The 27639-nt window shown below is 48.7% G+C and overlaps 1 protein-coding gene across 2 annotated transcripts; it reads left to right on the forward strand.

Moving 5' to 3' along the window:
* Nucleotides 1-1225: 1225 nt before the first annotated feature.
* Nucleotides 1226-26383, forward strand: LOC135804734 (transcription factor GATA-4-like). Of its 2 annotated transcripts, XM_065318679.1 has the most exons (6): nt 1226-1392; nt 10352-10572; nt 20364-21532; nt 22919-23067; nt 24008-24136; nt 24832-26383. In XM_065318679.1, exons 3-6 carry the CDS (start codon nt 20620-20622, stop codon nt 25270-25272), a joined length of 1632 nt encoding a protein of 543 aa, XP_065174751.1. In that variant the 5' UTR covers nt 1226-1392; nt 10352-10572; nt 20364-20619; the 3' UTR covers nt 25273-26383. The 2 variants fall into 2 exon arrangements, with proteins under 2 accessions (XP_065174751.1, XP_065174750.1); XM_065318678.1 differs by lacking the exons at nt 1226-1392; nt 10352-10572 and adding an exon at nt 18890-19816.
* Nucleotides 26384-27639: the final 1256 nt, after the last annotated feature.

Raw genomic sequence — 27639 nt, forward strand, 5'->3', positions numbered from 1 at the left:
CTGCCGGTTGGCGTGTGCGTCGGAATGAGCATCTGCAATACTCACTAACAGTTCTTGCGCTGCTGTCCAGTCGATTTAAGCAAGTGACGCAGCTCCACCTGGCACAGGTACACAGTTCTCATCCAGGGCAGTAGCCAGAGTAGCAACCATGTGCTAGCAGGGAGCAAGCAGCGACGGAGACAGTGGTAGCAAGGCTAGCAGCGGTCGTGTTGCTACATGCGGGCAACAGTCAACACTGCATTGCCAATACCCAGACTGGGTGCGAGGGATGGAGCGCCAAGACGTGTACGTGTAGCAATGTTGCGTGCAGTATCCCCACTGGAGAGTACTCCCAGTCCCAGGCCCTGAGTCCTGACCCTACGTCACACGGACCCATGAACATGCACTGACTTCTGGTTTGGTACTGACTGTGTGTGTGTGTGTGTGTGTGCATGTGTATGTGCATGGTGTGTGTGTGCGTGTGCGCGCGCGCGCGTGTGTGTGTGGTATGCATGTATGTATGTATACATGTATGGGTTTTCTCGCATGGGTTTTCATTTTACAATGTATGTGCATCAGTGTGTGGGGACCGCAGAATCCAGCAACGAATATAGCCACGTAAAAGCACCCCGAGCTACCAAGCGGTTACCAGAAGGGGTTGTGCACAAGCATAGCGTGCGGCCAGTTTCTAGGGTTAGCTCATGCAGTATTCGTTCACTGTTGTGGTATTAGTAACTACCAGGACCAGTGTAACTTAACTAGGATGGATGGGGCTGACTGCTTTGCTAAAAGTTGGCTTTGCGAGAACTAGCCCGTCGACTGGAATGTCACTGGCAACCGGGCGGTAATAACAGCCCTGCACCTGGGCATACCTTGACGCCGGTTTTTCTCCACACTTGCACAGTCGCATGCATGCATGCATGCATGCGTGCACGGTTACAGCATGGGAACTAATACTTAGCACAGGGCCTGGACCACAATATACTACACACAGGTCCCATCCATTCACACAATAATGATGCAGACAGGACGGGCCTCATGCCTATCCGTCTCCAGCTCTGTGACGTCGACATGGGGAGTGAGTCTCACCATTTTGACCCTGCCCATGACCACAAGTCACACAGGCTGGCTGCCTACACACAGCATAATGTGACCGCTATACGTCACTGCGGATTGGGAACTAAAGCTGGGCGTCTGCTGCGTGCTAAGGTCAGTATTACTCAAGCGACAGTTGAGCGCGTGTCCCATTTTTCCAAGTCGTTGCCTCTGCTTCCGCTCGTGCGCTGTCAGCGCCTTCAGGACTGGGTGAAACGGACGTGTTGTCCTTTGGCCGGTGTTCAAAACGTTACCTACCCTCTCAGCCTCTGTTCTCCTGTCCAGACGTGGACGGTACTACTGGTCGACGCACTTCAGGTAAGTCGCTGATAGTGGAGACGAGTTGTGTTTCTTGTCATCTTTATCACTCTAGTTCATACGGACAGAGGTGGCGGGTAGTTGTCAGACAAATCTGAGATAAAAAAGACCCGCCGCGATGTAATCCACTTACAATGCAGATCTATAGAACTGATCAACCCTTGGGAGGAGAGCACTTCTGCAGCACAACACAATACAACACAACACTTGTGTTGATGATAGCAGCGTTTGCTTTCGGAGATCATGTTTAAAACGTTCCCCTTCAGATTGGATCAGAAGGTACTAGAGATGCTGGATGACTTGTGCTCCTTGCTCTGACATTGGTACAGCCCAGGTAAAGTTGTGTGGCAATTTAGTGTAAAGCGCACCTTCGCAGTAATGCCAAGTCGCTCTAGAATAATTCAAGACCAATTCTAGACACATTCGATTCGTGCGCGCAGGGAATCAGCGAACTAGGGGCCGCATATAATTGATTGATTCAGTTTCTCTTTTGGTTTCGAGGTGATATATTAATTGGGACAGTTGTTGGCGTATAGCATTTCGCGACCAGGGCACTGACAGCAATAACACGATATTTTCCTTCACAGCCAATCATTTAACCGTGTCTGTGGCTAGAAGTGACCGGATGTAGGGCCAGTTACGGCGACCAATGACTCGCCGCTGCTTCGACACGAATTGAACAAGGGGACTGACGGCAATGGCGACTCAAAAACAACAGAGAATGTCCAACACACATTGTTCTGGACACGGACAGGAAACTGGCCATTTCCTGGGCTAAGCCTCCCTAACCCTCTTTCCACTGGTGGCTTTGCAGCGTCGTCATCAGATCCTGCCCATTCAGCGCGGGCTAATTTCGATCTCGTGTTCCAAAAATGTGTCATCCTTAGCCAGCTCACAGAGGAACTTCACAATCCATTGCGCACATTGGCAGCATATCCTGGCTCGCAGCCTTTCCGTTACATCGTTTATCAACTTGGTTCAAACGACCATGTGCATTGGGGAGTGTCGTGTCTTGCTTTAGAGCCAGCCCACCCCGTGCCTCTAGTGACCCGTTTTCTTTGAGGACATCAATAGCATCATCTGGGCTAGTTACCTTCAGCGACGGGGTAATTACCACCTGTATTCTGCCTACAGCGGGGTGGCTAATGGCTCCGACTTAATTAATGCATGCATGTGCAGCGGAAACATGATCCGTAGGGCTAAGGACGTTCTGCGAGGATTACAATCATAGTCATCATCATCTCAGTCCTAGTGTGGGTGGTGCCATTATTGCAGCCAGAAGCCAACTAGCCATGATTAGCAGTTGACCAACATTGGCTAGTGTGGTACATTTCACATTTCAGACAGCAGCTGTGCAACGTGTGAATGCGGCGCCTCTCTAGCTCACTGGTCTCCGCCTGTGCCATCACCATGATCACCAGGTCGTGGAGTATTCGTGTAGCAGCATGGCCGAGCAGTCGAATAACCCGAAGAGAGGGTAACCGCGTGAATAGAACGTAACAAGGTTACCATGTAGGCATTCGAGCCACTACTACTTGCCTTACAATGCCTTACATTGTCTTAGATCGCGTGCTCTCTGCTGCGAGGTGCCCAGGCTGTAGACTACAATACAGCCCAGGTGATTCTACATTATACCATATTCTTAGACCGTTTTCGCTTGACTTACACCGCTCTATGTATCCTTGGCCACACTAGGCCCGTTCACGGACACGAGGGTAACATGGTTGCAATTGCTTCTGTTTCGTGTTACACAAAACCATATTCTTCTCTGCCCCTTGAGAGAGTAGTGGCGGGGCGAGAAAGTCCTTGAAGCACCACGCTCGCATGCACTTAGGCGTTCACAATTTTGCGTCCAGCAGCAAAGGTACACTGCCAGCCCAACCGCCCTGGCAACGGCCATGGAACACCGATGGTCTTCTGCAGCCACCCTTAGGACCTTTCGCGCCCCTACTCCCATTCCCAAGGCTCACAGGTTGGTGGTGTGAGCGGAGCCGCCGCTAGAGCAGCTCGCGTCTGACCGGCCACTGCCACTGCCACTGCACTGACTCACTGACATTTTGACAGTCTGTACAGGACTGTCAGGAGTGTCCACGCACGGTGGTAGCGTGCGTGCGTGCATACGTACCTGCTTATTTTGGGATATACATTGTAGTGTACTACTAAACCCATACAAATGTGCACTGTGGTCACCAATATGATACCAATGGTAGGCAACCGGCTCAGGGAAAGAACACGCTCTCACCTAGTACCTTGATGGCGAGTCATTCGGAGATCGTCAGCCGATGGACTTGAATGGCCAAAAGACCTAAGCGGACACTTATGTAAACACTGTGTTCCCTCATCGGTAGCTCAGGCTGTATGGGAATAAATAGGCTACGACTTATGCCATCCAATACACGTGACCGTCCAGCTATGGAAATTTTAAGTATGGTCAGAGAAGTGCGTGTGTACGCGCGTGTGTGTGTGTGTGTGGGCACGCGTGTACGTGTGTGTGTGTGTGTGTGTGTGTGTGTATGTGCATTCTCCGTCTTGATCGAATGCAAAGCGTTATGGGAGACTTTCACATGGAGTGCCTGACCGGACAGAAGGGACGGAACGTTACAGTCGCGTTCCTTTTGAGGTCAGCTAGAGAATGACCTGTCACAGCGTGTACAACATCCTGTTTGAACGCCCTGAGCGGCTCACTACATCTGCAAAGTGCTGCTTGTACGTAGTGCAGTGCAACTCGCTCTGACATGACGCGTACGTGAGGACATTACATCTGTTTGGCTTTCCATCGTCTTGATTGTACCCAGATACCTTTGGTCTTCCGTGAAAACGCAGCACGATTCCCACTGCACAAGCCCAGAAACTTGGAATAGACATTACATTCTCACGACTGTCTGCTGCATACAGATACACAGTTATACTATAGTGGTATGAACGGAGAGTTTTGCTAACTGTACATAGAAACTGTTGGGTAGAAGGGGCGCTCAAGCAGGACCCATCCGCGAATACCGTTATGCTGATGGCCCCTAACTAGCTTGAAGGAAAGTTCCTCTCAGTTGTACGGATATGTTCAAATAATAATAATTATTATTATGTATGGTGATCCGGTGACAAGTAAGACTCATAGCTGGTGTGCTCGGCTAGTAATCAATACTGGCGCATGATAGTTGATCGTCTACGGTTATAGTGCTAGTGATTGGTTGGTGGTAATTCGTCTTTCCCAAGGAGGTGACCTAAGCCAACGCGACGCCACATTCCTTGTCCTCTGCCTCACTATGATGGGCAAGCATTCTGGGTACGGGCACACGCAATTGGACACACACTGCTGGACGGCGTTTGACAAACAGATGTTTAGGAAAGTGGGCTCGGGCTTGCTGCAGTGGGCATGCCTATGGCACAAGATGAACCGCAGAACCTAGTTCCTCCGAGCCAGCGGCACCGTGGATTCCCTTTAAAGTTTGGACACAACGCGGTGGACACGACAGGTGAAGCGGAGTAGAGGAGCTTTCGAGGAAGTTGTTGCGCTGCTCTGCTGCCAGACAATGTGTCCTCCTTGAGTCTTGACCACTAGCTGTGGGCCGCGTGTACTCGCAGAGTTCCTCACAGCTTGCTCTGCGCTCTGACCCTAGTCCTGCAGACGATGTCCTGTCGAGGCTGCAGCCAGTAAAGGCAGTATGAGTGTCAGTACTGTGACACGGGTTAGCACAGAGGCTATTGAAACTATTGAAACGTCGCACCTGCATCGCATCTCTATAGCTATGTGTGCATTGTGGTCAAGTTGACATTGGCACTGTGCTACATTTGTTTAGCGTCCCTCCTCCGAGCTGTATTGTGCCTGTGAGTTGTTTGCATCCACAGACCGGTGCTACTCACAGCACTAAAACAGGATGCATGAAAACTTCGAAAAGCACTCAGCGTTGGAGAGGACAGCTGTTGTGCAAGTGTGACCGACTCAGTTTTACTCCATCGAAACTGACCATAGCCATTATGACGGTCTCTCAGCCCCACACCTGGCGGACGTGGTGGTCTATTCACGTATGTACGTGTATGCCTATTGTGTGGTCACGTGACTGCAGTAGGGCTGCACACACACACACACACACACACACACACACACACACACACACACACACACACACACACACACACAGTCCAGTACGCACTGACCACTGAGATGTGTGAAGATGTGGGAAGAGCTCCTGTTACCAGTGTTACCGTTGCAGTGTTTCCGGCTAAGTGGCCTTTCTACAGCACTCTGGTCACGTGTTACTGGTGGTTACAAACCAGGGAGCATGGAGCTAGAGTGGAGGTGGTGCCACAGACCGTCAGTGAATGATATTCTCATCGACAGTGTATACTGCCAGTAGTGCTTTTGACACCATAAATTAAATTGTAGGGTGACCAACTGTGCACGAGGAGCGTAGGGCAGGTTTCAGTATTATCTCATACACTGTGTACACTGTGTGGAATCAATCTATTTACACGTGCCTGCCAATTCTGAGTGCTTCGGGGATAGCCTGGTGGGATTCATTCGCAGACAAGACAGCAAATCACCGCTGCTGTTGGTTGGAACTTCCTGCATGGTCCGGTATGCCTTGAGTACACTCCATCAGGATCAGGATGCTGATGAGCAGCCTCATCATCATCATCATCTGCACGGAGTCAGAAATGACTGTTAGACTGACACGAAAGTGGACGCTTCCCTTTCTGAAGGGCCTCAGCAAATGTCCAACTTCCCAAGCGTGATGAAGCTATGGGTTTGCAATCTACAGACCACGGCTAGCATGTGCCTTGGAGTCGTGTATGCCATTCCCTGAAACGCCTTTTACCGGTAACTATCAGGACACTCTTTGTACGATGCACATGGCGTAACAACCGCTGCTATTGCTATTGCAAGAAGGACACTACGGCCGAGGAAAACTGAAGAAATGGACTACAGCCTTACAGGTCATCACTATACGCTGATACTCACGAATAAGTACATCAGTGCATCAGTACCATCGCCATCACCATCACATTTGTTTATTAAAAAATCACACTTGTTTCTACACATACCGTGACAGCATTGATGGTCACGAAGGAAGGAAGAGTGCCACTACTGCTAGTACTGGTGCTGACTGAGTATGTCTAGTCTTCAATACTACTAGTAGTAGCTCTAAGTCGCGCACTTCCGCCTAGCTAGTTTCTTGGCTGTTTGCCGGTCGAGATGACCGCCCCGAGCGACTGCTCCCACCAATAATCGAGTCGAGCTGTGCCAGGGCAATCATTTCCAGCAAGCGATCTCACGAATTGTTACATGGCATACCCGCTAATCGTGCCGTTCAAGTCGCCGACACGAAACAGACTTCAGTGCAAAATGGCCAGTAAAACGGCTCTACAATAACCCATCTAGAGCTAATTACTAGTGTTATTATGTGTACACACGTGATACTACTGTGTTCATGAGCGAGAACCATGAACAGCAGCTTTAATTCCTGCTCCGTGGGTGGTGCAGAGCGATGTGGGGAGGGGAAGGGGCTGGTGCACGTCTGTGCAGGGTGCGCGCTCGCTCGGCGGCCAGATATCCAGCTAGAGGCAGGAACTGGGTGGGTGGCAATGTCCAGCTGGGTGGGTGGCAATGTCCAGCTGGGTGGGTGGCAAGGTCCAGCTAGGTCCAGCTCAGGACCAGCTCAGGACCAGCTCAGGACCTGCTCAGGACCAGCTCAGGACCAGCTCAGGACCAGCTCAGGACCAGCTCAGGACCAGCTCAGGACCAGCTCAGGACCAGCTCAGGACCAGCTCAGGACCAGCTGGGCAATTTCCTCTCAATCCCCACCTAGCCTGTTGTTGGCGCCTCAGTGATTTTCATTTTGCCCAACAGCAGTTTGCTTCTCCCCAGAATCATTTGCATGGAAGTCTGGCATGGGAGGGAGAGAGAGAGAGAGAGAGAGAGAGAGAGAGAGGGAGAGAGAGAGAGAGAGAGAGAGAGAGAGGGAGAGAGAGAGAGAGAGAGAGAGAGAGAGAGAGAGAGAGAGAGAGAGAGGGAGGGAGAGAGAGAGAGAGAGAGAGAGAGAGAGAGAGAGAGAGAGAGAGAGAGAGAAAGAGAGAGAGAGAGAGACAGACAGAGTTTTCAAACCAATTGTGGTTTGTTGAAAGTTGGAGTCACAAAATAGTAATTATACCCCTCTATCACACCAAAGCTACTGGTAACAGGGTTTTTCTTGTACAGACGAATATTCCTGGTGGTTACCACTGTCCATAGTTCAGGGGTAGTTTTGATTCTACGTTGACCCCACTACCTCATTACTGTACCAGGCTTCTTTTTGTCACAGTGGAGTAGTCTCTTGTCATCTACTGTCGCTAGATGCCCTTTCATACTTACCCACGCTTAGGAAACGACATTAAAAAGGGGATTCTCGCTTGCGCGCAAGCAATTTTTGCGGGATCAAAGCAGAGCAGGTCCGCAGTCCCTGCGATAATGACGTGGTGTTGGAAGAATTGACACTTTCTAAATACGTTTATCGACACACTACATCCGGTCTGCGTCTATAGGTCTGTGTAGGCTGAAGTCAACAATTAGCAGATAAAGCACAAAATCGCCAGATTCTGAGTAGTCTTCGTTACGATGCATATTAGGTCATTAATGAAAACATGTTGTTGTGTTTGACGATAACAATAGAGCGAGTCGTATGGCTTTCATCCCTGTTGCTACATGCATACTCGGAGTCGTACTGCATGCCGAGTGGAGTGCAGTTGAGTGAAGCACAGAACACAGTTTAGTGTGACGACGCTCCTCTAACCTCTTCTGTCCTCTTGTTGAAAACCGATACTCGGCCCTCGGACCTTCCTCTCCCATTTGCGTACGCTCCATATACGGCGTATGTAGTTGACAACATTACAGCCAAGCTAGCTGGTTCTGATCGAAGCCGTTGGTCTACAACAGGCAACTGCGTACAGTACACAAGTTTTGAGCAGTGCCACTCACATGGACGTGGTCGTGGAAGCGCACATGGTCCGTGATGAGGAGGGCTCAGCAGTAAACAAATGACAAACAGAAACAATACTTTTCAATTGGGTGTCACCCGGCGAATATCAACTTTGGTCCACCAGCTATTGTCTGGGGCTGTTGAGAGAGCTTTTCAGGCACAGCGGGGTGTCCAGGGCACTCGAGTGACTGGACAGCCTCCACGTCACAGCTGCTGTGAGAAGAGTGCTCCAGCTACTCGTTAGTATGCAGGTGTTCCTTGGTGTTCCTTGGAGATGCAACGACGCAATTTGTCACGATTATTATGACGTAGAAAGATACGTTTCCTCTATTGACGTGTCGGTAATTCCAGCATCGCACATTCTACACAAGAAGAGGGTGCGTGAAAGGCGGACTGGTGGAGCATACATGTACATGTACAATGTACATAATTATGTACAATAATAATTATTACTTCAACTTCGTGGACTACACGTGCACAACAGGATACCCAGGCCAGGGTGGTATAGCAACGTTCAAACTGTGATCCTTGTCAAGGCTTGTGGCGCATGAAAGCTACACTGTGACGTCGACAGTGAGTAGTATAACGACGTACAGTACTACACTCTACAGTGATCTGGTGATGGCGGTTCTACTTCACAAAAGAAAGACGGCTCTAGCTCTGACACGCGAGTGCATAGCTGAACGGAATGAAGTGTTTCACGCATCGAATCCCAGGCACTTCGCTATGGAGTCGTGTCACTGTTGGCAAAACAGAAGCACGAGACCCACTCGAAGCTCAAGTGTGCAACCTCGAGCTGGCTTCCTCACCGAGATTTCGACAGCTAGAAAGTGGCTGATCCGCTATTTCTTCCTTTCAACTATGTTGGCATGTCCTTTGAACTCGGCTGGATGCCTTGAAACCACGTGACCCCTAGATGCCAATGCCAATGGTGCTCTCAGATGTGTGCGGGATAGATACATGTAGCAGGTATGTGCGACTGGCAACATGATGTGGATTGCAGGGTGGCGAGTCCCTCGCTGTCCCTCTTCCTCCCAATCACTCGCACACGAATGGTCAGGCGCTTATTAGATACGACTATAGTCATAATTATACTCTACTACTACTTCTAGTCCTATGGTCTCGAGTAGAAGTTCGTCCCAGGCTTTAGCCTGTGTCATCATCTGCGCCTCTCTGGGCCTGTGTCCATAGTCGCGCAATCACGCATCATCCGCATACCAATGACAGAAGTTAATTTCATACGTCACACTGTCTTTATCACACTGATTTTCGGGCGAACGAAGTGCCGGCTAGTTACCATGGCGACGGTGCATTGTTTCTACTCGAAGATTATTATGCATACACATTACTGACATTGTGCATAGGGAAATAGGGATAGGGAAATACACGTTCTGCAAGCGCATGGCCCTACATGTACACATGTACATGTACATTTATAAAGAGTCTGTAGCCACACTCTAAGGGCAGTAAGGGCAAAGACCAAGCAGTAGGCAGTGGAAAGCCAAATAGATGTACAATGTAATACCCTCTGCAGTTGCTGCTGAAATGCATTGACGAGCCAAAGGAGGGATAGGTGGTAAGCAGAAATCCACCCATGCCTAGTCATATATTTGTGTATGAATGGAGGCATCATTGTGCTGATTCCAAAGTCAAGAGGCCTCTTAAGTCGCAGTCCTTCTCCCACTGCACTGACACACTCACTATGTGTTGAGCTGCATTTTCCCCAAGGGCTGGGAGTAATGAAGACACATGCAAAGAGAGACAGTAGAGTAATGTACCCACCCCCACCACTACTACTACTGGGAATGGGTACTTCACTGACAGTCTGTGCTAATGAGGACACTGAGCATAACCCCTCACTACCAATACCATGGCTTGCCATGGCATCACATACTTTCATAGGACGCGAGGCTGAACGGCATGCCATACTGTACAGTAGAAATCTGAATCTGATTTATACAGTATCTTGCTCACGATAGCTGTGCTTTGTGTTAATTTGCTTACAGACTCCTGAGTGGTACTGGTGGTCGACTGCGCGACAGTGGTCTCAACGCCCAGCTCACACCCACGTCAGAAAACCACTGCATACTTGTAGTAAGGCCTGGCGAGGAACAACTTGATCGCTGTGAATTTCTCAAGGCCAGGAAAGTCGTGTCCGGAAGACGTAGGCAACAGAGAATTGCTGACCTCCTACGCGACGGGACTCGGACCAAACATCTTATCTTCCGTAAGTGTTAGGTTGGTAATGGGAACTTTTACTTGTTTTAGGAATTTGTAATCTTCTTGTACAGCTCACCTTTCTCTGATCTTTGCTGAGACATTCCTCCGTGGCATGGCCTACAAGCCTGTACACCATCAGTGTCCCTTTCCTTACCCGACATTCTACTTTATTATGTAACACACACGGGCTATTTAGAAAATATAGACGGATTTGAAAAGGCCTTTGGGGTTGGAATGACTTCTGATATCAGAATATTTCAAATATCTTTGAAAGCCACGGGATCGATGGTTCGCATCCGCCACCGCGGTGATGCACATCAAACATGAAATCAAAAGGAGCACAAGTGTACTAGAAACAAAGAGTTCGCCCATCAATACGGAAGATATGAAGTTCCACAAGATCTTTGCAACAAGTAAAACATTGAAACGTCTCTTGTGGCGCCCTGATAAATGCAAGCGAGGACAGATGGAGTGATTGTTTGAGCCAACGCATGCCATTGTGAACAATCGGTCCTTACCAACAACGCATACATCTACAACACTTTAAGGAAAGGGAAGACTAACATCAAACGACTCACGACAATAATGAAGTCAACAGCGCGCATACCTTCTTTCGTTGAGGCCAGTTTGCAAAGAATGATGCAGTTCGTTTCTTTTGTAGAGATGGAGAGAGAGAGAGAGAGAGAGAGAGAGAGAGAGAGAGAGAGAGAGAGAGAGAGAGAGAGCGAGAGAGAGAGAGAGAGCGAGAGAGAGAGAGAGAGAGAGAGAGAGAGAGAGAGAGAGAGAGAGAGAGAAAGAAAGAAAGAAAGGCAGAGAGAGAGAGAGAGACAGACAGACATAGATTGAGAGAGAGAGAGAGAGAGACAGAGAGAGAGAGACAGAGAGAGAAAGAGATAGAGAGACAGAGAGATAGATAGATAGAGATACTTGTAGATAGATAGATAGATAGATAGATAGATAGATAGATAGATGGATAGAGAGAGAGAGAGAGAGAGTGAGAGAGAGAGAGAGAGAGAGAGAGAGAGAGAGAGAGAGAGAGAGAGAGAAAGAGAGACAGACAGACAAATAGAGAAAAAGAGACAGGAGAGAGACAGAACAATATGTAGAGAGAGCAACAGGGGAGATGGAGAGATAAACATACAGAGATGAGACATGGACAGATAGATAGACTGAGACAGAGAAGCGGATAGAGAACAATGTTTAGAGAAAGAGAGGGATAGCTAGAGCGTATCGTACAGTGGCTCCTGGTTGTCAACCCAATCACGCCCAGGGTCCTGCAGATTATTGGGGACACCATCCAAGGCTAAACTCAACTTCAGGTTCTTGAAGGGCTGGAACTGGTTGTACAAAGTGAAGTAAGACCCACTGGGATGAGTGAAGTAAGACCCACTGGGACGAGTATTTGAGATGTGTATCCTATAACAGTATTGGGATATGCACGTGTCGAAGATACGAACTGAACATTTCAACACATCGCTTGCCATTCGAATCCACTATACAGTACTACAGTACTCTAGATTGTATGGTTCACACGCGCGTACAGTGTCAGTACTTTGTATGGTTCACACGCGTACAGTGTCAGTACTTTGTATGGTTCACACGCGTACAGTACTGCAATACCCTCTAGTCTAGTCCGCTAGCTAACATGACTTGGCCAGGATCAAGAGGATAATGGTGCAACATTTTCAAAGAAGATGAACAAAATTTCGCTCCGTTGGAGGAAGACGGGGAGCGAACAGGGATTGAGGCCATGTCAAAAACTGCGCTGGAGCATTGATTATTTCCATTGTCAAACTCGTCGACCTTTTTTATTATCTTCGGCCGACATGTAAAGCGACATACGCGCAGCCTTGCTTTACCAGCGAATGATCTTTCATGAGGTCGAGGCTATACGTGTAATGGACAAAGAAGATGACATTTGCATTGTGCATACATATACATGTACATGTATGCACAATGCTGTAGATACAGAACTGTTTAAACAGTCGGCGAAGACGGCACAGTGTCTGTGATTTATACTTGACCGTCTTGGATTAAGGATACACGACTGTACATGTTTATCTGCTGGATGAAGCGCAGTTTCAAATTGCGAACACTTTGCTCCAATCCCCTCCAACCAATATCGGATGCTTTGATCCTGGGTTCAAGGAACCCGCCATGGAGCCATTATTCATACAAGTACAAGACTATAAGATACACGTACATTGACAAGTAGCCTCTGCAGCTAGCATGCCTATCGCAATGACCGTCAAGGTAATTTTACAGTGATACATTTCAATGCCCCTAGTCTCACGCTGGAGATCATTCATGCGCTCAAGTGACATTTCGGAAGAAAATTGTAAATTGTGGTAGCCCGGTTTTCGAATTCCTAATTCCTTAATTCAAGTGAACACACGAAGGGAAATGAGGAAAGGAGTCTGGCCTTTATGGTGTGTGCCTGGCGGGCGTCTATGCATGTACAGAGAGCATGCCACTATTCCGTGCTCTGTGAGGTAGTAGTGTTTACAGCATTCAGTGCTAGTAGTACATGTACATGTAGTAGTAGTAGGCAATGAGTGTCCAATAATGCTTGCAGTAATCGGATTTGCTGAAGAGTCTCGCTTCATCAATCGTCGTTGTGACGGGTCAGACAGACGTGCTTAACGGTAATGGATGCTAATGTCATACTCTTCTAAGATGGCCATCTTGGCTGCGCCCTTGCAGGGGAATATTTTCACCCAGGTCTACTCGTAGTCGCAGTTAGTTTCCTAAACATTGTTACACCTGCTGCTGGACGATAATAATACTATGTCGCTATCGCAGGATCTCACGTGTTCATGACATTGTGCACCATTATGGTGATGGTTAGTCTCCAGTCTATTTTCTCAACGGTATTCATCAACAGCTGTGCTGTTCATCGATAGACGATACGAGTATATTGTCACTTCTATCGTCGGCGCAGCGCAGAATGCAGATGACTATTTCCAATTTCCTGTCTTCCAGGAATCACTAGGTTTCCTTTGTAGTTCCCATGCAGCAACTGCATTCTTCAATGCATCTAGAAAGCAGCAACAAAAGTTACGTAGGTTTGTGTCAATGCATGGTGTCAGCTAATTTTAGGGGAAAGCAAGTAAGAGAGAGGGATACTCGTATTCTCGGTGACTTCTACAGTCATCCACTCTGGAGTCTAATGCATGGCCCTCAGCGCGCTTGCATTGACATTTTCATATCAACTACATGATTGCAGACACCATCGTGGCGTGGCGTGACATAGTCCAGAAGTCTGAGAGGATGCGAGCTAATTTGATCCAGGGGGGAAGTGAAGGATCTTGGAACGGCTATACGTATCTCATCGACCATGATCGACTTGGCATAGTAACTTTGTTACTTGCGGTTGTACTGTGATGGCGCTGCTGGTTTGCTGCGGAAATGTCAATCCGATTCTCAGGTGCACTGCCCATGCAATCCAATCACCAGTTCCATGATCACCAAGACACCACGTTACTAGGAGCTAGTGTAGCTAACAGTAACACTGTCAGCATGATATTGATCGTGAGGCGAATACACACTGCGCACGCACCGAGCTGAGCGCGCGTGACAGCAGACAGGACGCGTTCACTTCGTTTTTGTCACGGATTCGGATTACACGTCAAACCGCACAGACACCAACACGCAGCCGGCCTGTGCGGTGGGAGCGTGTGCCTTCCTGCTGGTCTAGCCACACGCAGGTGCGACATTGCTGAGGTTTGCGGGAGATCAGTCCTTGCGAATGCAAAGTAATAGTTACATGCAGTACGAACTGGTGAGTGCAGTCAGCTAAGACACCAACCGTATTCGAGGAGAGAGTTCTAATTCCTAGTGTTGTTCATCTTTCTTCAGCAATTATCCGAATGCCATAACCTAAATTCCCTGGTGGTCAGTAGCAAAGCAGCCTGTATAGGATAGGGTAGAAATGACACACGGAGTTCATGTCCTCAGCTTCCCCAGCTCTGGGGCCTGGCATACATGTAACTTTCTCTAACTAAAACATGAAACCGTATGTAGCCATCATCCATGGTGGTCCAGGCCAATGAGGGCAGTCGGAGTGTGAACCTCGTGTCATACACATACATGTAAAGGTGCATGTTCCGTCCCTGGAATCCGATGCTCAAACGTTGAGATGATAATGATGATTGTTGTAATGCAAAAGGAGGCCGAGGAGAAAATGAAAACACGCCAATTACAGTTGCATGTATGGTCACTGGTATATGTACAGTGGTCGTGTGGAGTCCCCAGGCTTCACTGCTCCAAGGTCAAACGCCCTACGCAAAGGACGTACAGACCGACTGGACTGTGGAGGAGGCTACAAATCCCAGTCCAATTAAATAATGAATTACGTTAAGTCAAGAGCCGCTTAATCAGAGGCTGGGTTCGCGTTCGTAAGTGCTGACGAAAACTAGCATGGTCACAGGGGTTGTGGTGGTGGTGGTACATGGTGGCCCTGGTTGAGGCAGAAGGACATGTGGCATGAATTGGGCCGCACATGCCTCTGGATTCTCCCATTCGTGACAGGATGGTTACAATAACAGTACAATAATACTCGTCCTATGTGCTACAGCCTACATCCATGGATAGATGCATTGGCTGGGGTCGAGTAACGTTATTCAATGGGCACTAGTGTTGCACTGTGGATAAGTAAGCAGCAGCACTTGAGGACGGCAGTCGGCCATCCCTGCCAGCGCCGCATGCCAAGTGCTCGTGATGGTAATGCTTGTGTGGGGTGCACGGTGGTAGATCTACAGGTATACCTCCAAGGGCACCCGATTCCATGCATAACTGTTACTGTAGTACGCGTATTCTGGAACAGTAAAACAAAGTCCACCAGTAACCGAGATTTGTAGGTTTTTGGTTTATAACCAGTGGGAAAAGCAGTTCTAAAAAATCCAGTGATACCTGACGGGCACCGCTATGCAGCAAAGTCTCATCAAGATGAAAGTAGAACAAGATCCGCATTCACAACAAAAATGCTGTGACATGCCATTGCTGAATTGACGGAATGGTTGGTGGCTCATGCGTACTTGTACATTACCGTACTGCTGACATTCAGCACATTTTCATGAGAGCACATTCGCCCCGAGGAATCCACAACAATCTGTTTCGATTCTGCTGGTGATATCCTTGCTTGTGCCTTCGTCATTCAGATGATTCACTGGGCCTGGCACTGGAAAAACCATGTCACGTGTTCCATTGCGTTTGTCCACAGCCTCGTAGTAGTGCAAACTGTATACACCAAAGCTGCCATTGGACTACCAAAGTCCACCGGTGCGCGGTGTACAGTGGTATACATGTCCGGTCAGGGTGGAGACACAGCATATTCAGGTCAGTCAGGAGCTTGCTGTGGGCTACAGGAAAGGTTGCCGTCATTGAGCGCCAGACCAAGGCATAATGCCCTGGCTGCTCAATACAGACGAACGGCGATTATCGATTGCACGCCCGGCGCCCAGCGCTAGTATTGCATTCAGATAATGAAATGCCATGTAGTACGCGTCGTCAGCTCGAGAGGTGGTCTCTGTCCGATTCAAACATCAATTCCCTACCAACTGTGACACAATACAATGCAAATTGGTTCAGCTCGCTTCATGTAAGCGGGGGCGCAGAAAAGGCTAGGCAGGCATACATAAGAATTCATGTAGAACAGGTCTTAAGTCTTAAAAACAATTTCATGACGCTGGACGCTGGTATGCGGCCGGGTCGTTCAGTGAGCCAACTCGCTCTACTGTAATACGTTCTGGCACAGTCTTCGCCAACTAATGATCGCTCACACAAGTCACAGGTTGCATTGGATGGTCCGGGCGACGCCACCATGATGCCTGATGCTGATAATGATCCCAGCTAAATAATCATTGTACATCATCGTATGTCCTTGTAAAGTTGTATTGTCAACGTCAATGATGACGAACGACAGCAACACTTCATATCCTGCCCCGTGCCCCGTCCCTCGAAAGCTATCAAATCATGTCACTAATGTTGAGATTTACTGCCGTAATCCGGCTCTCGTGTGCTCGAACATTGGACAATTTCAAATCCTAATTGGCATGAATGGACATCATATTCCAGCCAGTCGCCCATATTACCGCAGAATTTATAGAGCATTACGTCTGGAGCCAAGCAAAAGACAAAGGAGAGTAGATGACGGTACTACAATGTAGTACTTGTAGTCGTCAGTGCCTGAACTCAGAGTGTAGCCGCTGTGGCATAGCACATATTTTGCGCGTGTATTCGACAAGACAATGCCACAGACCATGCGTGACAATGACGCATTTGCATTCGACGAGCGAGCCCCTGTGTGCTGGTCCTACAGCGTAAACGATTCTTTTATCGTGTGCAGACTACGTACAGGGTAGGGGTGCGAGTCGTGACGCGACTCCGCGCTGCAAATCTGTTTTGTAAACAAAGTCACCTTGCATGTCAAGGAGATGCGACCGGTGAGAACTAATTACTTTCAATCGCTTGGCATGCCCTGGCTCGAAACAGTGGTGAAATAGCCTGATTCAATAATTCTGGCAGCCGTAGCGTGTTCTTAGACCATGGATAGTGCTTGTTCTTGAAAAATCACCTCTGCTGTGAAACCTCTACTGCTCTCCTGCCGCAGGTGTAACACTCATTCTGAAATGTACATGATTGCCGTTTTTAAAATCAAGCATTAGCCATTACGTCATGACTCCCTCAAACTTATGAATTCATGACTGTAAGTAAGTGCTATACGCGATTGTTTAAAACCACCAACGCTTCAGGTCTGCACTAACAGCAGCATGATGATGCTGTCATTCATTACGTGTACTGCAGATAGTCAGTGGTGGATGTGCAATTATAATGTACATGAAAGCAAGGGTGCGGATTCATTCTCTTAGAATCACAGTACCCCGATCTTTAATTCTTCGCCATCAAGACTGAGAAAAAGAACAAGCAGAGCCGTTCTACATGTACATTTCGTTAACAAATTAAAAGGAGATTTCCGTAACTTCTCATGATAGGAAAACAGGCGTGTATGTGCGTACGAAAGCAAGAACAAAGGAAATACAATCATGTACATGTACATGTTTCAAGGAAAAAACTTCCCCAGCTGTTGTGCTCAGGAAACATGTACATGTACATGTACCTGGGGATGCAGTAGTAGCATGACTCAGAGCTGCAAAAGTCACAAAAGGCAACATTAACATGCTGCCAACTGTAATACCCAAACTAGTAGTACCTGACAGACATTTCCCTTTCAACGTAACACGCTGTTTAAAAAGAACCCCAAAGACATGAGTAGTAAGAGCTTTACGAGTGCAAAATGTGATAGCTGGAGAGAAGATTTTTAATTTTCTTCCTCTGCGATACACCGCATCACCAGCCTCCATCAAACTGCCAGTGGTGATGGTGGTGGTGATTGATGGGATATCCAGTGAAACAAAGAAGAGCAGTGTGAAGTGAGTGGCCACTCAACAGCTGCGCTAGAAAAGATAGGGGGAAGGTCGTTCTCTTCCACCAATCTGCCCGTGGAACACTTGAGCACAGAAGCCTGTCAAAGGACCCTCAGTAACAGCACTCCAGACCACCAATACCATACAGCAGTACGATATTGAAAGCCCTGTGCAAGCCAAGTTAGGTGGAGTAGAGAGAAAAGATCCTTGGCGATCTGCTGAAAAGGTGGGTGTCACTTTTGGCCCACGTGTGACCGACTTCTAGCCCTCAGACAAGGGTCTTGGCACTTCCAACTCCCCCCCTCCTCTCTCGTTCGGTGCGGCTTAAAGAATGATGATCTCATGGGCTCTACTACAGACTGACCACTACTGGCACCAACACCAACATTATGCTCTGCGCACATCAAGTCCACCAAGCGGCCATGTTCTGGGTCACCTGCGTCTGCGCCAGTACGGGAAAAGCAACAATCGAGCCTAAGTTGCGGTGTTCAAGTGCTTGGTGCTGCGACTAAAGCTCCTAAAACGACTGTATACGGACAAAATTACTGGTGCAGCGAAGAAGTTGACAGCAAACACGTGCAGTAATGAGCTTTGTGAATAATCTCAGCGGGATCCCATCTTAGTTCCTGACCACTCACGCACGCCGCACGCAAACACTCCAGTACCAGCGTATCTATCTAGAGTAGCGGGTTTTATTGCTGGAACACATGACACGTGGACCGCGTGTACGAGTACATTGTGAAACCATGAAATGTGAGCGGTTTACAGTCCTGCCCCTCTCACTTAGTAGTGCCTCGGGTTCTTCAGTTCACATCAGCGGTTAAAGCCGATTATCTCGGAGGTATAAAGTCCATTGAAGAGCCTTTCATTCAGTGTGTCATTAAAGTCCGGATGATCAGTAGATCCTTTTTTGTTCCTCTCTCTCTCTCTCCCTCTCTGCCTTCGTGTTAAATTATTCTTTGCTTTAGCTGTCGGCGAAGCCTAGGGCATTCGCAAGTTGGATTTCCTTTCCAACGAGCATAGCAGTGGTGGTCGTGTCGGTTCGAAATCCGTCTAACATTGTAGCAGCAGACCAACTCAGAGAGCCATCTGTGTATTCACCTGGCCTTGAAAGTAATCGCAGGCAGGTCCGTAGCAGTTTTAATCGCCGCGATCCACACCGGAGTGACCCCGAGTAGCGTGATATTTAGCGACTGAAAGAAGGGATCTCTGAGGCTGAACTCGAACAAAAATCCATTCTTCAGTAAGCGACAGGCAGGCGCCCCCTTTCACAGTCTCTTTCGAGTGCTCTTTGACCACTGTGTGCTGCGCGCGGCTACAATCCAAGCAACCGTGACGTAGCCGCGGAGACGAGAATTTCTCCAATAAAACAACACCTCCGCGGAGACAGGTGAGGTCAGTGCTGGAAAAGGCAGGACGAGCTAATATCGACACTACAAATATCCCCACTACTGAGAAAGGAAACTGCTGAGCACGCTTTCACTGTCATCCCATTTCATCCCGGTCGAGAACTGTCGAGAAGACTACCTTTTGTATCCGAGAATACGAGAGAGATAGAGGATATTGCTGCTTGAAAATTCCCTTGCAAGACGCGATCGATCGAATGTGCAGCAAAATGATGGCTGCACCTTACAATGTGTCCTCTGATTCGCTCTCCTCCGCTCCCCCGCCTCACCAGTCTACGTGGTCGTCAGCTGCAGCTGCGTCCCCATACATGGCGGGACACGAAGAGGTAGCCACTAACGCTGGGGATGCCTGCACTGACTGCTCGTGTTGCTGTTCTCACGGTGCAGCAGCGCCTCGACAATGCCACTCCGTGGAGCTAAGGTGAGCAAGGTGCTGACAGATATGACGTGTGGTAGGGGAAGAGCCAGACACTGTAAAAAAAGTTGGCCGGGTCCCATACGAAGCCAGTTACATGTAGGTAAAAGGTAATGTCAACTCCTCGCAGAACTGCAAGCCGGGATGCACCGGACTTGCCGTGCATTTTCGAAAAACTGCCCGCGTACGCTGGTGAGGCCCGCAGTTCCCGACGGCGCGTAGGTATTTCCCTTCGACGTGGCTCTAACCGCGAAGATGGCAGCTGCCAGCGAGTGACCCGCTGAAATCACTACTGCAGTTAGTCAAAGCTAGCCTCGAAGCCTATTCTAGATCGCCCGTTGGAGTCACGACGGCGCTTTCGAAGCCCCTCTAACCACATACGACTAGGCATGTTACATTTGTAAGCTATCACTGCAGGTCTATGCTGACGTGCCGTACAGTCATGGCTTTACGAATGAGAAAGACATTTCGCTAAAAAGCTTTGTACTCTCTCGAAGTGTAGCTCAGTTCCAATTCAAGCCTTGCTGTTCGTATCTAATCTTTCCCTCTCTAGGCACAACAGCTCAGACGATAAGGTCAACATTCAAACTATTCGAAGGATAACCTCACCTGATCAACCAAGGCACTCTCTATACCCAGAGATTTCGTCGTCATCGCTACATCAACTGTCCCATCAAGACTATCAGCGCAACCTTGATAGCTACACACGTTCCACCAGGAACAACGACAGCAGCAGCAGCAGCACAACCTCGCTAGAGTCCAGCATCGATCAAAGAGATTGTGATTGGTCACCGAGGAGCAGCAGCAGAATGTCGTTTGGAGTAGGCCAAGTCACATCCTTCCCTCCTCTCCTCTCACCACCCGAGCAGCATCAGCAACAGAATCATCATCAACAGCAGCATCATCATCAGTTTGTCACGGCTCATCACGGATACGCCGGACCTCAACATCATGCTTCCACAGACTCCATTACGTCCAATCTTCTAGTCGCTCCCAGTTACTACAGCGGAGAGGTAGCAGCAGGCGCCGCGTCCAGTGCACACGGCAACCATCCGTACTTTGGCTCTGAACCCAGCATTCCGCAACCAGCTAATGCAGGAGCTGCAGCAGGAGGAGGACAAACAGTCGTGAATGGTATCTCTGCGCCGATGTTCAGACAGCAGCCATTCTGCCCGAACATGTCCTGGTCTACGTCTATTAAAGCTACGACCTTCCCGCCGGTAACGTCTCATGCAAGCGTTTCGGCGACACCAGCGCCGACATCACCTCCGGCTGCTCCCTGGTATACAGGTAAAAGTAGCCCCAATCAATCACCATTGCCACTCATACAGCAAAACTCAACTGTTTTCACTTTCCCTACCCCGCCAACTGGTGCTAAGCTGGCTAGGGAAGGATCCCTGCCTGGTTCCCTGGTGGATCTGAGCATTGTTGACCTTCGATCTATGTGGCAGCATCCTCCGTCATCCACGGGACCGCACAACACGCACAACACCCACCATAGCACATCGGGCGAGTCTGCATCAACCAGCCTGCCGCCGTTGACTGAGCTTAGCCAGGGCCAGGCCTCTAACATTGACGTTTCCACTGGATCACCGTCCATGTCTGACCAGCTGGAGAACACCATGCCGATGAACAACAGCGGTGCGACTAGTCTGCCGACCCTGCAGCCCATCGAGATGGACGGCTATGTGATGGACGCGCAGTCGGACACGCTGGAAGACAGTAAGTAACAGTTATTAGCGTGTTGGCGTTGCTGTTAGTTTCGGCTCCGTGCATGTGCATGTCTGTTTGGTTATGTGTGACTTCACCCTGACATCTGCAGGCATGTTTCGCTCACTTTCCGTGTGATAACAATGCTGGATAGTGTGTCTATGCGGAGTAAGATTTCTCGACCATGGCCTGCAGCCATGCCATCACGCCTAAACAAGTACTAGATACTGTAGTTTACTATTGTGGTGTTGCGTAAGTGAGTGCGGCGATCAGTCAGTAAACCCATGCTTTGCAGTCAGTGTAAGAGGAGTTGAAGTCTTTGGCAGAGCTGAAAGTCTTTTGGTGCATGCACGTATTATGCAATGAAGTGCGCTGAGAATGTATGGAGAGAAGGAAGAGAAGGTTCCATTCATTTTCGGATGGAGATTAGAAGTCATAGGGAGCAAGAGCCATACAGCAGGATGTGTGCATGCGGTGGCTCATCTCCGCCTAGCTCTGGTAGACACAAAAAAAACTCCGGCTGTTGACAACTCCACACGACGAACAAGCTTTGACAGGTGTGATTCATAGCCAGCTGCCCATTCCCAGGGCGATTGCACATGTTTGCAGTCGCAGCTCCGGACTTTGGTCCCGGAGTTCATTGTTTTTCCGCACTTCTTAGTGTATGGTTAGGGAACACTGAACGGTGACAGCTACAACTTCTCCCCACTAGTAGTAGCACGGCTGTGTGGAGTTACTGTGGCCATGGCGACAATGTGCTGGACAGGTCCTGCTGGCTTAGGCCGGTACACAGTGCACTGGGCGATCTCGCAGCCTATAGCTATAGGGCTCGTTTAGCCTAAGGCAACAAACGAGGCAGGGGCTGTGCAGATGACAGACAGGCGTCGACAGAAGTGCAGCGGCCAGCAGGACTGTGGCCTTTCATTCTGTTCCGCGCTACTGCCATAATGATCCTGTACTGTGGAGGAGGGAATATTGAACCTAGACAGTGACCTGCACCGAACCATGCCGTTTCTGTAGTAGTCGTAGTCCGAAGTCTATAGACTAGTTGCGGACACTGCGAACCCGTACCCTCTCAACTACACTGCACAAGTAGAATATTGTCTTTGACTACAGCGGTCTTTGGGCAATTATTTGTACTTCGAAGTACAGTTGTATTTCATTTAACCTTCGACATGATGCCCATTGGCTGTGTTGGTGGCATGCTATGAGTTCGCAAACATGTCACCAGCAAAAACGAATGAGCGCGTTTTACCCAACAATACAAGACAGCGAACTGAATTGTTTGCAACAAAGTCAGCGAAACACAATGTGCATGTACATCGTGTATGTGTTTTTGCACTGCATCCAGCCTAAGTGTCATTTCTTGTTGTTTGTCTTTTGCTGTACCCGTTTCAGTGGAGAACCGTGAGTGTGCCAACTGTCACATCAGCGAGACTCCACTGTGGAGACGGGACCGAGACGGGTCTTATCTGTGCAACGCATGTGGCCTGTACACCAAGATGAACGGAGCACATCGTCCACTGCAGAAGAGCAAGAAGAGATCGGTAAGGAGCAAGGACCACTGCACCATACTCCGTTATGGCAAACAATCACAGTGTCAGTGAAACATGGACGTTCATCTTGCACTGTACCGTTCGTGTTTCGTAACCGTTATGCTGACGTACAGTACAGTACAGGTGCATTAGCGTGTAGTTGGCTATGTTACACGTACTGGTAGCACGGTACAGGCCGAACTAGTCTGTAGTGTAGTGTTCTTGTCAGCGTCCTCGCTGTGGCGCTGATCAATGCTGCTAACATTGCGCCTTACAAACCACACTCAGCTCGATTTAGCCATGCTCGACACCGCTCAGCTCCGGAGACATGACAGGATGGGAGCCTAACTTAACCAAACTACAGCAACAGTACAAGTATTACGAGCTACGATACAGACAGGTTGAAAAACGGACATGTTGCACTCTGAAGTTGATTGCTTGTGATGGAAGACACAACGGAAGATGAAAAGAAAAACACGATGTTGACGTTCAGTTTGGTTTCAAGTGGTGGTGTAGAGATGCTGCTCGAAACGTTTGAGCAGAGTGTTGCAACATTCGGTCGGAGATTGCGTGCTGGAATAATTATTTACAGACGGCGAAACGATCTGGCAGCACGGATACCGTGTCCTAGCTATGCTACTAAGCCGTCACTGATCACTACTGTCTAGTAGTGTGGTGAGGCTCCGGGCTCACCCACCGACGCTGCTCATCGCGGAGATTGCCGCAGCAGATGACTTCTCTCCGGTTCTGTCACTCTGATGGTGTGTGGTAGGACCAATTGACAGCGCGCTCTACTTTGTGGCATGGAAGCCTCTCAGAGTTTCTCACTCTAATCTCTAATCTTGCAGATCATGTATGTTGATGAATTATCAGTTAGTTGCGTCCTTCTGGCGACCGTGCCTCGATTCTAATCGTTATGTTTGTGATCGTTTTCACTGCCTTTCCTGTACAGAACACACCCAAGAAAACAGGCCAGGTGTGCGCTAACTGCAAGACGACCACCACCACGCTGTGGAGGCGCAATCCTACCAACAGCGAGACGGTGTGCAATGCGTGTGGCCTGTACCAGAAGCTTCATGGGGTGAGTGCTGCACAGTGTCCACAGTCTACAGACTACTTCATAGCACATGCACAGATTGTCAGTATTGTGCATACTATGCACATATGATACAATGGCGCAGTGCTGAATGGCTATGTATGCGCAGGTGTGTTTCATCAGCTGCACTGCCCGGACTTCTGAACTGATCTAAGATTCTTTGCAAGGTCCATGACAATATGTTCACTGGTCCAGAGTGTTGCGATAGATCCACTTAGCTCCATGCGTGATTATTGCATCATATTCGCTGTTGGACTTTCGTTTTAGGCAAGAGCTGTCCTGTGTCCTGTGTAAGTTAGTTTGGCTTGAGACGGCCTGTTCCTGGCTATTGATGGCAGCTTCGTGGTTACATACACTGTACTTCAACGCACTATGAATGAAAACACTAACAGTACACTACCGTTACATAATATACATGTACCTAGTAGTACTACTGCCAGTGCAGGTGGCATTGTGCTTGAGAGTTGTGATTCGCTAACTCAACAACTAGGCGGGTCAGCACATCGGCTCGGATCAGGTCCAAATATGGTATCGAAGATTGGGTATTCATCCTGCAGAAGCGCAGAGCACTAAACTATGATCAGCAGTTTTTATTGACATGCATTGCCTGTCCTGGTTCATATAACATGTATCTAAACTGCTGCTTCTCTTTGTCCTTCCTTTGATAATGCTTTCTGTAGGTGAGTCGCCCACTGACTATGAAGAAGGATGTGATCCAAACAAGGAATCGAAAGTCAGCGAACGGCAAAGGCAGAAAGGGCGAGCGCTCCCCTGCCGGCAACATTGTTGGCATGCAGACTCACTTTGGTCGCCTGCAATCCTCTTCGCCGTCAGTAGCTGCAGGCGTTGGCGGAGCAGCAGCCGTTACTGCTCCTTCTGGAGCCGTGATCGCCGCCACTGACTACGCGGCGGCGTATGGCGTGCCGCCCTACCATCACGCTCACCAAACAGCAGCTGCAGCTCCCATGCAAGCCACGTCCTTTCAAACGTACACGGCCGGTATGGTGATGGCCATGCCCTCAGCTTTGAAGACGCGCTCGCCGCCCAGCGGATTCGCACTCAGCAACCCATCCAACACGGTCTTTCCTCATCTTCTCAGCTCGCAAACCGCCACAGCATAAGGACGACGAGAAAAGAGAATTCCTGCCTCGTGTAATCGTTACCGTGAATGCCTTACACCATACCCAAAGAACAGTTCGTGACCCCGCATCTACCAGGACCCTCCCAAGGGTAACCATTGTAGAAGTGCAATTAGTAGAGACTGACTATGTAGTACTAGTAGCTTTGTGCTTGTGTAGCAGGCTCCTCTTCTCGACTTGACCACTCTCGCAAGCCAACGGCATCTCCGCTTTGTATCAGCTTAGTGGGGTAGTGTCTTTGCTGTTTGCGTTATCAGCTTAGTACTATAGTAGATAGACGCGCTACCACAGTGGCATATGTAGCACTGTAGTCTGTGCATACTTCTTCGTTTCTCATTCACAGTACGGACACAAGAGCGAAATTGCCGAAGCTGATCGCGGTTCTGAACACAATTGTATATATCCGGTGGAATCTCGAATGCGTGAACTTCTCTTCAATAATTATACATATGCACCCATGTAACCCATGTAAGACATGTAGATGTCCTGTAGTTGGTAGTATTGCTTTTATCCTTGCTTGAAGATTTTGTTTTAGCGTGAAACTCTGTGTGTTGCAACCATCATGTCCACTAAATGGTTGAGTTTGCATTCCCCATGTCTGCATAACTTTCTACTGTCGCAAGAGAATTTTAACACAAACAACACCACCTGAGCATGCATGACCTATTTTATTGTTATCAAAGAGCATAATATCATTTTTTCCTGCATTTGGTGTGCTTTGAGCAAATCTTCACGTGACATGACGTGCATGTCAGTTATGCAGTATATGGATGCTTCGGATATCTCAACCCTCTTGCCCGTTTCTATGAATTGGCCTTTTTTGTATTTCTGTTTATATTCCTGATTTCAGAAACATGCCACGAAATGAGAACCGATATTGCTGCCCTAGCTCTACTGTAACTTATGTAGATGCACTTCCACTCCATTTTCCCATATCTGAATTTTGGTCACATCCTTCCACCTCGTTTGTGTTGTTTCATTGTGGAACATTGTTTGCGCCAGTTTGCTATTCCAATAATGATGAACTACTCATTTCGGCCATACATACATGTACATCCGTATATTCTGCCAACATCAATCAACAAACATTGAATCCAGTCTACTGTATCTGCGTCTCCATTACTTGCTGTCTTGGTCTGACTTGAAGAGTTGAGAGATCAAGATTGGTTTCTGTAGATATGCTAACAAGGGGTGCGTCCGGAGCTGAGCTCAATATAGACTTTTGTCATGGGCCGATGGCAAAAACAAACACCTAACTTAGAACTGGCCTCTGCTCTACTATCAAGACAATCGATCTCTCTTGGCCAGAGCGCCATCATCTCTGAGGCTGAAGAGCTGATGGAAGTGGGGTTGGGGTTGCTGTCCGAACGGCCCATATGTGTGAATGCCAAGAATAATGCCAGTGATCCTTATCCACTGGGTGCGCGGGCGACCACACTCCAGATTAGTGTTACTAGTATAGTGTACATGGTCATGTAGTACCTGGCACACAGTGCAGTCAATAACACGTGCCCAGCTCGCACTGACAGTCTGTACTACTGCATGCAGCCACCTTGCCCACTAGCACTACATGCCACACTGGGGTGCCATATTGGGTTTCCCATTCCGAGAATATGGGAGTGCACACTGGAAGTACGGAGTGTTTCAGACTCGGCCATCGCCTAACCTTATCTTTTGTCCTCCACACACCTCTGTTGCTGAGTGAACCGTGTGGACTGTGGGACACAGCCCTGTTATGAGAAACGGACGCCTTGCACGAACACTTCGGTCTCACCGGTGGGCTGTTGCTGCATGCAAGAAAGGGAGACAAGGATCTGATTGTCTAATGCTCGGTCTTATCGCGCCAGTGTAGTGGGACGTTTGGGCGAGGGAATGTTGTCCGGCCTTCTCGCGCCCAGTGCGGAGTAAGAGGCTTCCTGGAACGCAGCTTTCCAAACTAGCCGGATGCCTGGGTATCCCAGTGGTGTGTGGGTCAGATTGTGGCGGAGTACAGTGTCTATAGAACTAGAAGCATGCATTAGTGGGGCGTGTATAGAAGTGCGCATCGGACTGCCTCACGCCATGAACATTATACATGTGCGTGTACACCTACGTGTTCACAATTGTGCTCTGTCAGTTGTGGAGCGAGAAACAAAGCGAAAGCAAACGACATAATATAATATACACGCAAATGTTCGTGCTCGGATACGTGACTTTCCGTACAGACAAAATGATATTCGTCCCACGGTCAATATCGCCTTAGTCTACTTTGAGATTAACACTCCTATTAGCACATTGCTGAATTGGACGCTGCGAGCACTTCCTGCTTTCATCCGCTGCGTCTAAAATCCAATGGAAACTTTGCACTTT

This window comes from Sycon ciliatum, chromosome 1 (assembly GCF_964019385.1).
Source record: "Sycon ciliatum chromosome 1, ocSycCili1.1, whole genome shotgun sequence".
Lineage (NCBI taxonomy): Eukaryota > Metazoa > Porifera > Calcarea > Leucosolenida > Sycettidae > Sycon > Sycon ciliatum.

What these genes read in the sequence shown, in the direction of transcription:
- LOC135804734 (XM_065318678.1), top strand. Translation starts at nt 19,593, where the DNA reads ATGTGCAGCAAAATGATGGCTGCACCTTACAATGTGTCCTCTGATTCG. An exon ending in TGCCACTCCGTGGAGCTAAG is followed by an intron (nt 19,817 to 20,363) that starts GTGAGCAAGGTG and finishes TTCCCTCTCTAG; the next exon opens with GCACAACAGCTCAGACGATA. An exon ending in GTCGGACACGCTGGAAGACA is followed by an intron (nt 21,533 to 22,918) that starts GTAAGTAACAGT and finishes TACCCGTTTCAG; the next exon opens with TGGAGAACCGTGAGTGTGCC.